At 46.0% G+C, this 15,072-nt stretch overlaps 1 protein-coding gene across 1 annotated transcript in view; it reads left to right on the top strand.

Moving 5' to 3' along the window:
- The first annotated feature begins 9,884 nt into the window (after positions 1-9,884).
- Positions 9,885-15,072, top strand: part of LOC122390979 — a 37,096-nt gene continuing 31,908 nt past the window's right edge. The window contains exon 1 of the mRNA XM_043384476.1: positions 9,885-10,548. Within this exon, the coding sequence (XP_043240411.1) occupies positions 10,391-10,548 (158 nt within the window). The 5' untranslated portion in view covers positions 9,885-10,390. The remainder of the gene's footprint in view (positions 10,549-15,072) is intronic.

Here is a 15,072-nt window from a genome sequence, read left to right as displayed (position 1 = left end):
TGTCCTTCATTCGTAACCGAAGGTTTGTTGTCAATAGTTTAAACACTATTCTTTAGAATTGTGTTTTTCTATTGAAAAACAAATCTGAGTTCCCTGACAATTTGGCAAAAGCTGCCTGAGATCAGTACTACGCACGTAAATTCAGCCTGACTCATACCTAACTATGAAACAGTGAACCTCCTCCGCTTACATACCTATTTAGTTGCTTATTACTCTGAGCAGTGGCTATTACTCACTACTGAGTAATATATGTCACGTCGACCAGAAACAAACGGTAGGTCGGTTGAGCGCTACACACACCAATTAACCCGAGGGGGGAGGCAGAATCTGCCCCCTCCCGTTTTTCGCCAATATTTATAAACGTGTTACGCCAGCGACGTCAAACTTTCAGTACCTTATGATACATCACTTTAACAAGTTCTCTGAAAATTTGAGCGAAATCAGTCGGAATTTTTTTGAGAAAATGACGTTTAAGTGACGTCATGGCACGCCATTTTCGCCTCAAAAACTGCAAAACTTGAAACGCCGCTAACATCTTTATTTAACATCTTATATTAAGGAATGAAGACTTAACAAAAAGAGTACACGTGATTCTACTTTGTCCATCAAATGGCTACCTCGGGTTTTTGAAAATTTTCGATTTTGCCCCAAAACTTAAAAAACTGACTTTTGGGAAATTAACCCTAGAACGCCTAGGGGGGGGGGGTTGTATCAACCCCCCCCTGAGGTTTTTTCGAAGTGCACGCTAAACGGCTTGTCGTAGCGGGCTGAAATTTTCAATACCCTCTGGGGCAACCTTTGCGCATCTTTTGCCGAAAAAAAATTGATCGGGTCATGTCAGGTCACGGAGTTATGACGTCATAAGAGGTACAGCCTCCGGCCGACAGTTACCAAACGTGTGCGCCGAATCCCTAGGTTTTCTGCCGGTGGTACCCACATTGTTTGATGGATCATGATGAAACTTCCCATGCATGTTGGGGCAAGCATTGGCTATCGTGTGGTGCAAGAAAATTGACCGGGTCAGGTCAGGTCACGGAGTTATGACGTCATAAGAGGAACAGCGTCCGGTACTATTTTTGAAAAGCGCCCGAACCACTATTTTGCTAATTCTTGTCACCTCAATGGGAATATGCAGCAATATTAGCTTCTATAGGGAGCAAATGGACCTCCCAAATCCGAAAATACAATCAGATTTCAAAAATTTAAATTTTGATTTTTCGAATTTCTGCCGCCGACTGTGACCTTGCCGACTTCCGGCGCTCCCAACGCGCCATTTTTAGAGCTAGGGAAACGAAATACATACCAAACGATAGAGAATTGATCAAGGAACACGATAGTGAAGGTTTCAAGTCGATATCTCTCACCGTTTTGCCGCAATCGCCGCGGAAAGTTGAAAAAAGTCTATTTTTCCGAAAATTTGACCTTTGACCGGTCAAAAGTAGGTCAAATGTTGACCTAGGACCAAAAAATATACCACCAATCGCGAGATCTCGTTGAGAACAATCCGTTGGTTTTTTCCGCTAAGCTCTACGACCTTCCGTTTCGAAACGCCAGGGGGGGGGGGTCGTAACAACCCCCCCCCCCCTGGTCGTTCGTGTTATGAGAAATGGCCTGGTCGTGCGAGGGTTAAATATAAAATCCAAAATTTTGAGTTTATCGAAAAAACGGAATATATGTTAGAGAAGTGGTCCATGTGCACCTACATACCAATTTTTAGAAGAATTGGTTCAAAAATGTGGGAGTTATTCAAACTTTTATGACGTCATGACACACAAATTTGTCAATTTTTTTGAGAACTTCTAGACCTCATACGGAAACAAAAATAACGCCATTCGATTCGCCGTGAAAAACTGCATCAGATAGACACCTTTTTAGGTCTTAACAATGACTTCAAAATTTGACCTCACTTGACCTGACCTTGACCTGGCCTCGACCTGAATTCATCCAGATGTGGTCCATATCACTAATTATGTGTACCCATTGAATTCTATGAATAAAGTAACCCATAAAACGTGTGTCGCACATGCCCTCTTCTATAGTTCGTATTTGGTGACCTGACCTGACCTTGACCTTGACCTTTGCATGCCATTGTATGCAACGAATCTTGTATTGGTAGCCTAAGAACACGTTTTGGGCAATCAGTCTCAGTCCATTCTTCGGCAACTACGGTGCAAGGCCGATACTGTAGAAACTTGCATTTTGTACCCTTGACCTGACCCTGACCTGACCTCTGACCTACTTAAGCAAAAAAAAATCGGTTCTTAAGATCCGCCTTGTTGAGAGCTTCCGAGTGCCGTTTTCCCCGTCTTTCTACGACCGACTCGGAAGTTAGACAGCGGGGCAGAATCCCCCCCCCCCCCCCCCCCAGCAGGGCGCGTATGGCTGAATAGCCCAGCGAGCGGGGCGCGGGTTAATACTAGTAGTACGCATTTATCTCGTGTATTTGCGTTTGCTACGAATAAAAAAGAAATACGTAACTGGTACAATATAATCGGTACCCTCATCTTATTCATGTCATCATGCATATGTTCGTTTTTGTTCCGTTTCCGGCGCCGGCGCTCAGCATAAACATGCTATGCTCAACAAAACGTTGTAAGGGTTCTGATAGCAAACAATAAGCATACAGGCCTCACCAGGGTGACATTACGCTGTCGGTGCCCGCCCGGGTCCACCCCCGCTGATGGTGTGCTCCTGCCTCACGCCACGCGGTCATTAGACTGTGTGCCGGCCGGTGACCGGCCGCTGACCGGCGCGGTATATCAGTGGGGGAAACTGTGGTCAAATCTTCCATTTTTGGAAGCCTTTCATTTTTGGAAGGACCTTCCATAAATGGGTATGCATTTTCCAAAAATGAAAGGCTTCCAAAATTGGAAGGCCTAATCTCAGTGTTCCCAACTGTGATTCCCATCCTTTGATTTGAGTTACGGCCTTTTTAAATGTGTAACATTAATAGTTGATTTTGCCATTTATGATCATTGATATAAGGAGAAGCAGCAGTGCTAGTGTTGGTAATACAGGCATGCTATATGTCAATGTACATAGTGATATAATAGCATGGTGTCCTGGTGCACTGCTCTCTTTTTCTACTTCTAGAGGACACATGGAAATTCAGAAGAGAAAACAGCTGGTCAATAACCAACCAGGAGGAACACAGCTATAGTCCTGACAAAAATGGTTTAAATTTAACTTACTATCCCTCATATAAATTGAAGATTCATGCTCGTTCCATAGAAAGTAGCACGAAAAACGGCGCACCAACGCCTATTTAATTCGTCCCATACGAGTATTCCGGGAAAACATTGAAAAATGACGAGACCTCCACCCAGATGTTTGGCAAAAGCATTAAAAATTTGAAATCAACCACGCAATATGCTAATAGATGCAGAAAACAGCAACAAATACATGTTTTACTCGCCACTACCCTCCGGGGACCCCCGCACTCCGTCCCGACAATTCCGCACTGTAAACAAAGTCGGCGGTATCAAACAAGCATGGCCCATTACTAAAGTACTTTTAAGGATATTTACTTTTCGTTTTTGATGCTTTTTGCTTACAAAATGTTTGATAATGTCTTATAAAACCATCGTTTGTCGGTAAATTTTTGTCAATTTTCCACGACTCATTACTTTAAAAAATTACATAAATTACATCCACACTAGGATTTAGACATCCACGGTAGATTATGTACACTTCACTATGGCGAATTGAAAGCGACCAGGGGCGATATATATGCTTGGTTATGACCATAACATTAACCCTCGCCCGCACATGCCATTTTCCCATCCTAGAACGCACATGGGGGGGGGTTGCCACCCCCCCGCGCCATTTCGTTCCTGTAGGAGATGAGCTTAGGGGTAAAGACCAAAAAGATTCTTTGGAAAGAGACAAATCCAATGATACCCAGTTTTACCTTCGCAGGTCAGTCATTGACCTTCCAGGTCAGGTCAAACTAAAAAATGTTGCTGTTTTGGGTCACCGTTGGATATCGAGTGCGCTGCTTATCATATACCGATGACGATGCTGTTTTCTGCTGCCAAGCCAGCTAGAACCTCTTTGTCACACTACCCGACCAGATTTTTTGCTGCTGAGGTCATTTCACGTCAAGTTAGGTCAAGGTCAATTATATGTGTTTGTATGTCTGTGTGTGTCTGTGTGTATACTGATGTGTGCACCGATTGTTTTTGTGTCCATATTACATGAAATCATGATCTGAGAAGCTTTTACCAAAAATGCAGTAAAAAAGATTCACAAAAATTAAATTCAGCTTGCCTAAAACGCAATTATCTTAGATGACCTAGGTTGACCTTGACCCTGACCTTGACACCTGTACATCGTCGAAAAACATGTTCCATGATAGGTGGGAGGTAAAGACTGGCAAAAAAGGCCGAAATCAAGGTGTCAAAAGCTCACAAGGCCCATGGCAAACGCAAAATGTTGAGAATTGGCCATTTGGGTCATGACATGACCTGAAAAACAAGGTCATATCTCCGAAACCCAAAATCACAGAAACTTGAAATTTTCAGTGGACATCGCGAAAAGATAGAGGAGCAGCTATAGGTACGAAAAATCAGTTTTCTAGCTCTAAAAATGTGGAGTGCAGAGCAGAAAGACTACCTGGGGGGGGGGGGGGTGGCAACCCCCCCCCCATGTACGGGCGAGGGTTAAACTGCCAGTGGTCTCAATTTGAGATTTCAAACATAGGTACCTGACAGGTAGCTACTATTAAAGGGACCCTCCCACCTTCAAAAAAGTTAATGAATAATGCATTGGCATACAAGTGGTGGCGCTTGGTTCAGAGTGAGCAAAAATGAATGCTTAGAAAATTTCATTGAAAAATATTAACCGGTTTTTGAAAAATTAGACAATTATTATTGTTTATTTTTTTTCAGAGCCTTCGCTGCTCTTACGTCATTTGGAAGCAAGAATTTGGTATCTTTAAAGCGCGGCAGATGTTGCGCGCAAACAGCATATACCACCACTGCTTCACAAAGGTGTTCGTATAAGATTTTGAAATCGCTAGATCTATACACTGGTCACTGACGTCACAAATTCAGGGGGGGGGGCATTCAAATGCATTAGCCCCTCTGAATCCAAAGTGCTGCAACTTTGATTAATTATTATGGCTCGGAAGTAAAGCCTTTCTTGCTGTTGAGAATGCCCAAACCGGTAAGTGCGAGCAAGGGACCCCAATTTGGCTATCTCAACTCAAAACTAATGTTAATGTGGGATGGTCACTTTAATCCCGTACCAGAACTGCAAAAGCCAGTGGCGCTTTTAATCTATCATGTGATGTTAGAGACGAAAAATGTTGAATTTCGCGCTTAATTACGTCTCATTCCGAACGACGCCAACCCATTTGCCTCGGTGCCTTTTCTGCAGCGGGCGGATATAAGACGTAGGTAGGTACTGGTTGTAGAGAGATTCCTGGAGCTCCTGGATGGGCAAGAAATCACGGAATTTTATTCAATTTGCGGCCTTAACACGCCTTTACCATTACTAAACCCGCCCTGAATCGAGATCAGGTTAGAACGTCGCAGGCACGTTCGTTGTTTGGTGCATCATCAATCTCACTTAGGCGAAATTAAGCGCTCGTCCCATTATACGAAATTAATTGACTTTTCCGTGTAAGCGCGGCGGTGGCCCTGTCTCGCCAGATATATACTGTGGGGGTTGGGTCGGGTTGGGTCGGGTCGGGTCGGGTCTCCCTGCCGCAGCGCTGGTCGGTTGACTGTGTAAAGCTCACCTCGGCTGGTTTCTGGCCAGATAATGACCAGATCACGGCCGATGGCGGCGCAGATAATGGTAGCGCGCCCATTTTACGAGCCGCTGTAACTCGCCATCGGTCGATCAGCCGTCACGGTGTGCCGCGCCCGGATGTCGGCCGAGACGATATAACCGGGGAATTGGCACTTGGTGACTTAATGAAACAACCGCCGACCGCAGGAACCCGGGCCACGGTCTTTCCGCTAATCTGTATTAAGTGAATTGGTTCTCAATGCGATTGTAGCCCAACGCCTCTTTGGAAAAGATGCTAAGCCGTATATTTTCTTTTTCTAAGAAAGATCAAGGATTTGCTGCCAATCATGGATATAAAAAAATACTCCAATTTCCTTTAGATATATACCTAAATGGAATAAAATAACACGAGCGTTACATCTACCCAGTACCCAATGTTAAAAATATGGGTAGCCATCAATCGAATATACCTAATTTGCACAATGTGCAATTAACGATTCCTATGGTAGGTACCAAATAATTAATGCAACTTACATGCCTGCATGTGTGGATACGGGGCAAAAGCCATCAGCGCCGCCTTCATTCGGACGCATTTATTTTGCTGTTTTCCTAAGAAAATCTGACACTCTGTGTCAGATTTCAAACTTTGCCGTTTTAGTGGAGTTAAAACGTTTATTACTGACATTACGTTTGATTGTTTCCACATTAACCCGGTTTACATAGCATATTTGACGAGGCTCTAGCTCGTTAATTTGGCGATAATTTCGTTGCAGTGGTCTTCAAATATTTAGAGTTGATCATTTTGTAAATTGTTAAGCACCATTGGCATCTTTTGCAACATCACGGACGGAGATATAAGCTTGCAACAAACCCTATGTAAACGCGTCTATTGATAGCCTACCGTACTACACAACACAGTATGTATGTACGCAAGGTGCGCAACCGCACAGAATGTCAGCTAGGTCTTCGCTATCTTGGCGAAAGACAAATTGCTTACAGAAGCGGGCCAATTAATAGTTAATCATCTCCCCCACACAGAGAATTCCCCCCCCCCCCCCACTACCGAAAGTCGTCCATCCCCTATTAGTGATGTCAATTACCGAAAATCGTGATACCGATACCAAACCCAATAGGTAGGTAACTATAATCTTGCTATGGCACTTTTGGGCATTATGAATGCAATTATTAGGTATGTTATTGATAACCTTATGCTCATATTAGTAATCATATTCAAAAGAATATATATATATTCATTTTTTCTTTTGAATAACATTACTAATTATTGTATGAGCATGAGGTTATTAATAACATACCTTAATAGGTAGGTAATTACTAACCAGGAGAGTGGGGCTATGCATTACACTTTTTGGTCTTCTGCACTTAGTGGCCAAGCTATTCAATGAAATTGCACCAAATTTGGTCACATGCTAGCTGAATCAATTTGGAAAGCACATGCAAACTTTCACTTCTTTACGACTATTCACTTTTATGTGAAATTCAGAAAACCAAAGCAAGATTTTTGGGGTACGTTGAAAAAAGTGTGGGGCAGCTTGATACACGATATGGGGTAACATGTTACACTTCTTTTTTCGTAGTTCCTTCATCATTATAACTGTCATTGGCCGTCCTATCGGAACCGATCGTAATTGCCTCAATGGGTAGGACAAAACATGCTTTCCTTTCTCATTGAAAGGCAAGAACAATTAACCCGCGCCCCAGTGGCGGTCTCGGCCAACTTCGCCCTAGTGGGGGGGGGGGGGGGGGGGAGCATATGTTACCACCCACCTCTAACTCAAAAACTAAGAAGGCTAGAAAGATGCGGTAAAAAGCAGTCGATAGCTCTCAATGCGTACGTTTGAAAGTATTTAGGTCATTTTCATCTTAGAGCAATATTGGGGTCACTGGAGGTCATCAAAGGTCAAAATTTGCCAAATGTCATTATATTTCTCAGAAAACATGCATTTATCTCAGGAACTATGATAGCTAGAAAAACGCATAAAAAACAATCGATAGCTTTTGAACTCTTCTTTAGATAAGGTCATAATCAAAATTGACTTCAGGTCAACGGTTTAGCCTCCAGAGGGCAAAAACTAAAAATAGCTGTTTTTACGAAATGTGTTTTTCGACGATAACTTTTGACTAAAAAAAGCCACAACATTTCTATTGCCAGAATCGTGTTCCTCTCGACGAGACGCGTCGAATGAACTATAATTTGACCTTAAAAGGTCAACTTGAAAATTTGACCTCAGGTCAAGGTCATGACCTGACCGGAAAAGGTCATGTTGCATATCATTCGATGCGTCTCAACAAGACAAACACAATGAGACCATCCCCAGCGTCCTATCTCTTTCCAATCGAGAGTTATTGGCAAGAAGCTGTTTGTAGCCTCAAATGACCTCGGATGACCTTTCTAGAGGCTATCAGCAAAAAACACACCTTGGTCGTCACGAGTGGTCCAAATCATTGTGATTCTGAAATATTTGGACTGTTCCTATGCGTACACACGGATTTAGAGGCATTTTCATTTTTCTCCATTGCCTTATAATGGTAATGTCACGCCACTGACCTGACCTTAGGTCACGGATATAAAAAATCCGAGATATACAAATTGTAGGCGCCTATAACATCATGCAATCCACCAAGTTTGAAACCTTTCTGACAAACGTTGCAGGCTGGACATGATTGCAAACTTTTTTAGGCTTGGTCAGTTAACTTGACCTGGTGACCTGACCTGACATGACCTGGGGTCAAAAATTTCACACGTTGTCTAAAATTGATGTACAAAAAGCTACCCCAAGCGGCGCGGCGCTGCGCGCCGCGGTTTTTTATTTACACGCAAAAAACGCGACAGGGTGGTAACATATGCCCTCCCCCCCCCACTGGGGCGAAGGTTAAAGCATAAACCATTACTATAGTCCACACGCATGAAAAGGCTCATCAAACATGGCGCAATCTCTGATTTGCCTTTACTGCGACGCCAAGGGCACCATGCATTGCCATACTGACCGGAGTTTGATTTTCTGCACGAAATTTACGCCCATAAATGGAGCACGCTATAAGCAGTCTTGGGTAGCCATCTTTAAACATGCCCGGCCCTGCGGCGGCCGACTTTCACAAGACTGAACTCAAATGTTTGTTTACATGAAGAGGCTAGTTCTTTTTACTTGGTGATCTTACAAAAGAAATCATCGCTTAATTTTGTGAACTACAGTCAACATTTTTACACAAATAACCTTGACAAAAACGACCCAAAGTGTTGGCCAGCAAAAAATACTTTTGCTGTCACAAGTTACCCCAGTGCGCCTACAGGGCGACATGGCGTTCCACCAGGTCTGAGCCTGCAGTGACATGTAAAATGTGCGTAACCTTTCTGCTAGCGTAAATATTGGCGCCATAACAAGAGTATTTTTAAAGATATTTCCTTTGTAACAACTTACCCCTGTAACAGCCCCACTCTCCCCTACCCACGGAAAATGCCGAAACCGAACCGACTTGGGATTATGAAGAAAAACTAACTTTGTACCAAATTATCAGACTCTTTTATACTACATATAGTGGGAATTCAAAACAGCCGGTTTCATCTGGCAAATGCACCAGTAATTTGACCAGATCTGCACCCAATCTCTTTTGTACAAATATCTTCATATCATAAATTTACTTCGGCGTTTTAATCCAAAATAATATCTGATAATATTACAAGTAAGGTATATAAGCATGTGTGCAACCCAGTCTGATAACATTTAAGAAACTTAATGAACCTAATTTTACCAAATCTGCACCAAACGTGCACCTAATCTACACCAAGTGTGTACCAGATGGCCGTCGTGAAAACGGCTAATACCACCAAAATACCACATGCATTCTCCTTGAAATACCAAGTTGATATCGTTTTGGTAACGGAATGCCAAAAAGTTGGTATCCGATTGACATCTCTAGTCCCCTTTAAACTATACTCGCAGTCCACGATCCTCCGAGACACACAGGTCGTGTGCACCATACGGGGGCCGGGCCGGCCGGGCCGACCTGCCCTGTCCGGCGGGCCGACCCTGCCCTGTCCGGCGGGCCGCCCTGTGACGTCAATGCTCGGGTCAGGTAAGTCGACTCGGTCGGTGTCGGCCGGCGCGGCGCGGCCCCGGGCGGATCGCGGTAGTAGCCGGCGGGCGTCGCTGTCGCACGGACCGGCCGCGGGCGTCAGGGACAGGACCGGGGGCCGACGAAGCCGTGACGGAACTGAGCGCCGGGGCGCAGTAGCGAAGCCGCTGTGAACTGGTGCAAACTGGTACTGTGGTGTGACACGGTGCTGTTCCGTGGTGCGAACAAAAATATTTCTAGCCCCATCACCAACCGAGTGCTGATCTGTGAGTTGTGACCCGCGGCACACTTTCCATCATACACACGTTCCTGAGCGATCCCCGCCGTAAATACTCCCTCCCAAACTCCGTAGTTGGGACGGTCCACCGCATTCACTTCTGTCCACTGTTCGGGTACCGTCACCCGCTGTGAACGCCACCTACTCGTGTGTCGTCTCCTGGGCGCGGCGGCTGTCCGGGACCCCTGGGAGCTGGGAGTCAGCCGGGGCGCCGGCGACTGTCGGAGAGGGCCGCCGGGGGCGCGCGGCCGGGCGCCGGTGCCAGCGCCGCCCCCGCCGCCGCCCATGCATCCGGCGTGTCTGCTGCTGGTGTTCACGCTGCTGCTGACTACGGCCGCCACGCTGCTGCTCACGTACGCCGAGCTGACCGACAACTGGGAGATCATCCGGTTTGACCGGGCCAGCGTGCAGCGCACCGTGGACGGCCTGAACGGCACGCACAGGTCGGTCTGAAAGGGCAGCGGGACGGGCGGATACGGCACACACAGGTCGATCTGAGCCCTGAGGGCAGCGGGACGAGCGGGAATGGAATGGGAGGCATCGGAGATGAAATTAAGCAATGACTTATGTTTACCAGAATAGTAGCCGTTAACAATGAAGCAGCTACTCGGGTCTAGCATATTCTGGCAGGAGGCTTTTGTGTGATCAGCTTGCATATTCCGAGGTACCGTTTAACCCTCGCCGGCCGAGGGGGGTGCCGTCCCCCCATAGGTTTTTTTTTCGCGATACCTCCGAACACGCTGGCGATAGAGAGCTGAAACTTAGCATACCTGACCTTTGATCCACGCCGGATCTTTTGACACTAACCACATTTTCGGGTCAGGTCAGGTCACTGACCTATGACGTCATAAGTGAACCTCTGCGCGGTCTTCAGATGTCGCAACTTCGCAACGCCCTCACTGCCAGAGGAGCTTTCACAGGGAAATGAAACTTGCAGGATCTAGTATCCATTACGAGTCTCACAACTTGTATAGGGTAGTGTGGGGTAATTTGAACATATTTTTACGTCTTCTCCGTTGTACCAAATTCCAGCTCAACCCTGGATGAAGAAAAACTGCTTCAGTAGCGCAAGTGTCACTTGCTTTCACCATGCAAGCCTCATTTTTGGACGAGCCGAGCATACCTTGAATAACATAGCTTCACTTCTCCGCCAAGTCCCGGTGTGTTCAAATTGCCCCACCGTGGGGTAAGTTGAACATACTGCCTTTACCTGTCATAAAAACGATAGTCTCGCCAGCACCGATGTTGTTTGACCCATCAACAAAAAGGCAGAACAATTCTAAACATACCTGCACTTGAAAAATCAACACAACAACAAAAATAACAGTTGCAGAGTATCAATATCTGCACGCTGCACACCGGTCAGGTGACAGAATTCGCCTCTCTTCAATTAACAGAACGTCTATCATTTTTGTTCGATAAAAACTCTCCCAACCTTACTGCATCTGTTCTAGTGGTGCCAATCGAAACCTGGGCATTTGGAGTTCTGATTTTGTCCAATGTCCAATTCGGAATTGGTTGGACAAAGGTAGCAGACTGGACAACATTGGACGATGGCCTGCTACACTTCAGCGCTTTTTATAAAGTAATCGTGCATAGCATTGATTGGCGAATGGAAAGCTTGTTAAGCTCTTAATATAATGAACACTTTTCGGCTGGTAAAATTACATTATAAGCAATTTAACCCTCGCCCTGGCAGGGGGGGGGGGTCGATGCGACCCCCCCTAAGGTTTTTCGAAGGTAGCGTAAAAACGGCGGCGCGCAGCGCCGCCAAATTTGGCACAGCCTATGGGGCAACCTTTTTACATATGACCTAAAAATTTCAGGTCCGAGTGACCTAGGGTCAGGTCACCAGGTCAGAAAAACCGGTACAAGGTCATGGTCAAATTTCAATTTTCTTTTTGCACCTGTCCAACTCACAATTTTGGACTGATTTCCTTCAAACTTTCAGGATGTGCTAAGTTCACCGAGTTGTATAACATATAGTTCGGGTTTTTTGAGGTCACTGACCTGAGGTCAGTTAGAGGTCATTACGTCGTAATGTTAAGCCTATGGGAAAATACTAAATTCGGAAAATACTGGAGATATCCGCTTCGTTCCATCACTTTTGTGCTTTGAAACCACAGTACTTAACAGCAGGTCACTTGGTGCTTCTTTGTTTGGCGTACTTATCCATGGGTCAGGTCAAATGAGGTCAACTGAGGTCAAATGACGTTTTTGCCAATAACTTGGCACATAATGACGCTAGAGCTTAAAAAATGGTACCATTGTGTTCCTGGTGATCAGCCAAATCGAATGATATGCGATATGATGCAATTTGGTTAACTTGAACTTAATTTATAAATTTAAGTTTACTTAAAATTTAAGAAAAACTTTAAGTACACTTAAGCAAGCTAAAAAGTATATCATTCGACGCGCCTTGACGTGCTGAGTTCACTGGTGCTCTTCGTTTTGCTCTATCTTAATTAGATCAAAAGTTATAATTGAAAAACTTTTGACCTGTTTTTAGCGAAATTTTTACATTTATACCCCCCAAAACCCCCCTAAATATTAACCTAGAGCAACCAAATTCGCACAGGGGCGAGAACTCCAGGAAGCCCACCTACCTACCAAATTTGGTGTTTCTAGGTGCCATAGGAGCCAATCGCGAGGGGCGGGGTCGCATCGACCCCCCCCCCCCTGCCAGGCCGTGTTATGAAAAATGCCCTGCCAGGGCGAGGGTTAAATGACAGTTTTGAGTGTTGATTAATCCGTAATTTTCGGACATATTCGGACATATTTGGATAAGTTTTGCTCTCAGAATTGGCAGACGTGTTTTGCAGCGCTCTAGTTTACGGCCTATTTGGTCATAGTGACCGTGCATAAAGACTCTAAGATAAACATGAAACGAAATTTAATTTAACGTAGAGTATTCTGGATGTATTTGCAGTTAGATTGAATAATGAACTAATTGAATTAAAGCCTTTCAAAAATTGATTATTTTGACCCAGTTTTAGAATTTTAGACTTACCAACGCGATAATTTTACTCTTGATTTTAAGTAGTAAGTCTCGTGCTAGCTCTGAAGAGAGATCCTTAATAGCCAATATGTCAGATTAGCAAAAGATCCAATCCTGGCTCCTGAAATGTGCTTGTATTGTGATTATGAAGAAAATAGTGTTTGATATCGGCATTTTGAAGAAGCAGTAAAAGCTAGCAGAACGATGAAAACAGCAGTCATTATAAGTCTCATTGTACTCTCACTGTCACACCGACAGCGTGAGCGTGACAGCCACGCTGCACAACGGCACAGCGGCATGGTCTCCATCATCCGTTCAGTGACGGCCTATCACTATCGTCCACTCACACCGTTGAGAAAAATGCGTAGTTCCAACGGCCGTCTATGCGTACCAGTGCTACTACTGCTGCTGTCTGGCGATGTGGAACCCAACCCGGGCCCGGAGTCAGGAGCAGTCAAAATGTGCCACTGCTGCGCGATGAAGAATTCCAGGAAGAGGACCATTCAGTGTGGACGTTGCCTGTTGCACTGGCACCTATCCTGTGTTCGTCTGACGAAAGTGCAAGCAGAGTCTCTTGCCCGCTGGTGGTGCCGGGACTGCTTACGAAGTGATAGTTTTCCGGGTACCGTACCCGTCTCAGCTCAACCTGTCAGCACCGCTCCGACCAACGAAGGCTCCAAAAGCTGTTTAGCCAGTACTCTTGCTGCGCTGAAACGGCATAACAGAATTGTTCCTAGGATCCCCAAGGGCGTTAGGATCCAGGCGGCTGAGGCATTAACACAGCTGATAGAATCTGCTGTTGCTACAAAGTCGGAAGCGGCATGGTTCCGGCTTTTACAGTTTCCACTTGTCGCTCTTTCCACGCCAGTACGTGACAGACATGCAAGAAACGATTTGTCACTCAACACGAAGCTTAAGCAACAGATTGCGAGATACATGGCCGAAACAGACACTCAGATGAGTACGCATTTGCAGGATCGCAGTAGGGGAGCCCCGGGACGGCGGCAGCTGCGGCGGCAATCTGAGGGTGAAGTTTTGAAGAAACGTGTGGGCGCCAAGCTCTCCGATGGCGATGTCAAGGGCGCTCTCCGGCTCCTGACCTCCAGCGACACACTGGCTTTGCCGTCTGAAGAGAACATCGCCTGCCTTAAACTTAAGCACCCAGACGCCCCTGCTGACCTGGATCTGCCGCCCGCCCCAGATCAGGAGATGGAGCTGCCAGGACAGGTGTCAGAGGCGGAGGTAACGGCGGCCATCGGCACCTTCAACACCGGCTCTAGTGCCGGGTTGGATGGCCTCCGGCCCGCACACCTAAAAGATCTCATAAGCAAATCTGCTGGAGAAGCCGGGGTGCGCTTGATTACCGCACTCACAGCCCTAGTAAACCAGGCCCTTTTGGGAGAGCTGCCAGCCTTTGCATGTCCCGCCTTCTTTGGCGCTAGTTTAACTGCGCTCAGAAAACGTGACGGCGGCCTCAGGCCTATAGCGGTCGGCTCTGTTTTTAGAAGGCTGGCCACCAAGGTCGCGTTGAAGCCCCTTGCGGCAGAGTTTGGCGAAGAGCTACGTCCGGTGCAGCTTGGCTACGGCACTCCAGGTGGGTGTGAGGCGGCCGTCCATGCTTCCCGGCGGTTCATGGAGTGCATGAGCGGAGAAGAGGTTTTTGTTAAGATTGACATGAAGAATGCTTTTAATACCATCCGACGCGACTGTTTTCTCCGAGACGTACGGGAACGGGCGCCTGGGCTGTATCGTTTACTATGGCAAGCTTACTCGGAACCGACCCCACTGTTTTATGGCACGTTTAAGATTCCGTCTGCTACTGGCCTCCAGCAAGGAGATCCCTGCGGTCCAGCAGTCTTCTCGTTAGCTATTGACACTGCAGCCAGAGAAGTGAAATCGGCCTTCAATATGTGGTATTTAGACGATGGATCTATCGGTGGGGACATCGATACCGTCTGCCGTGACCTAG

Source organism: Amphibalanus amphitrite, unplaced genomic scaffold (genome assembly GCF_019059575.1).
Source record: "Amphibalanus amphitrite isolate SeventyFive unplaced genomic scaffold, NRLGWU_Aamphi_draft 000021F_arrow, whole genome shotgun sequence".
Classification (NCBI taxonomy): Eukaryota; Metazoa; Arthropoda; class Thecostraca; order Balanomorpha; family Balanidae; genus Amphibalanus; species Amphibalanus amphitrite.
This window is presented reverse-complemented; position numbering and strand designations above follow the sequence as displayed.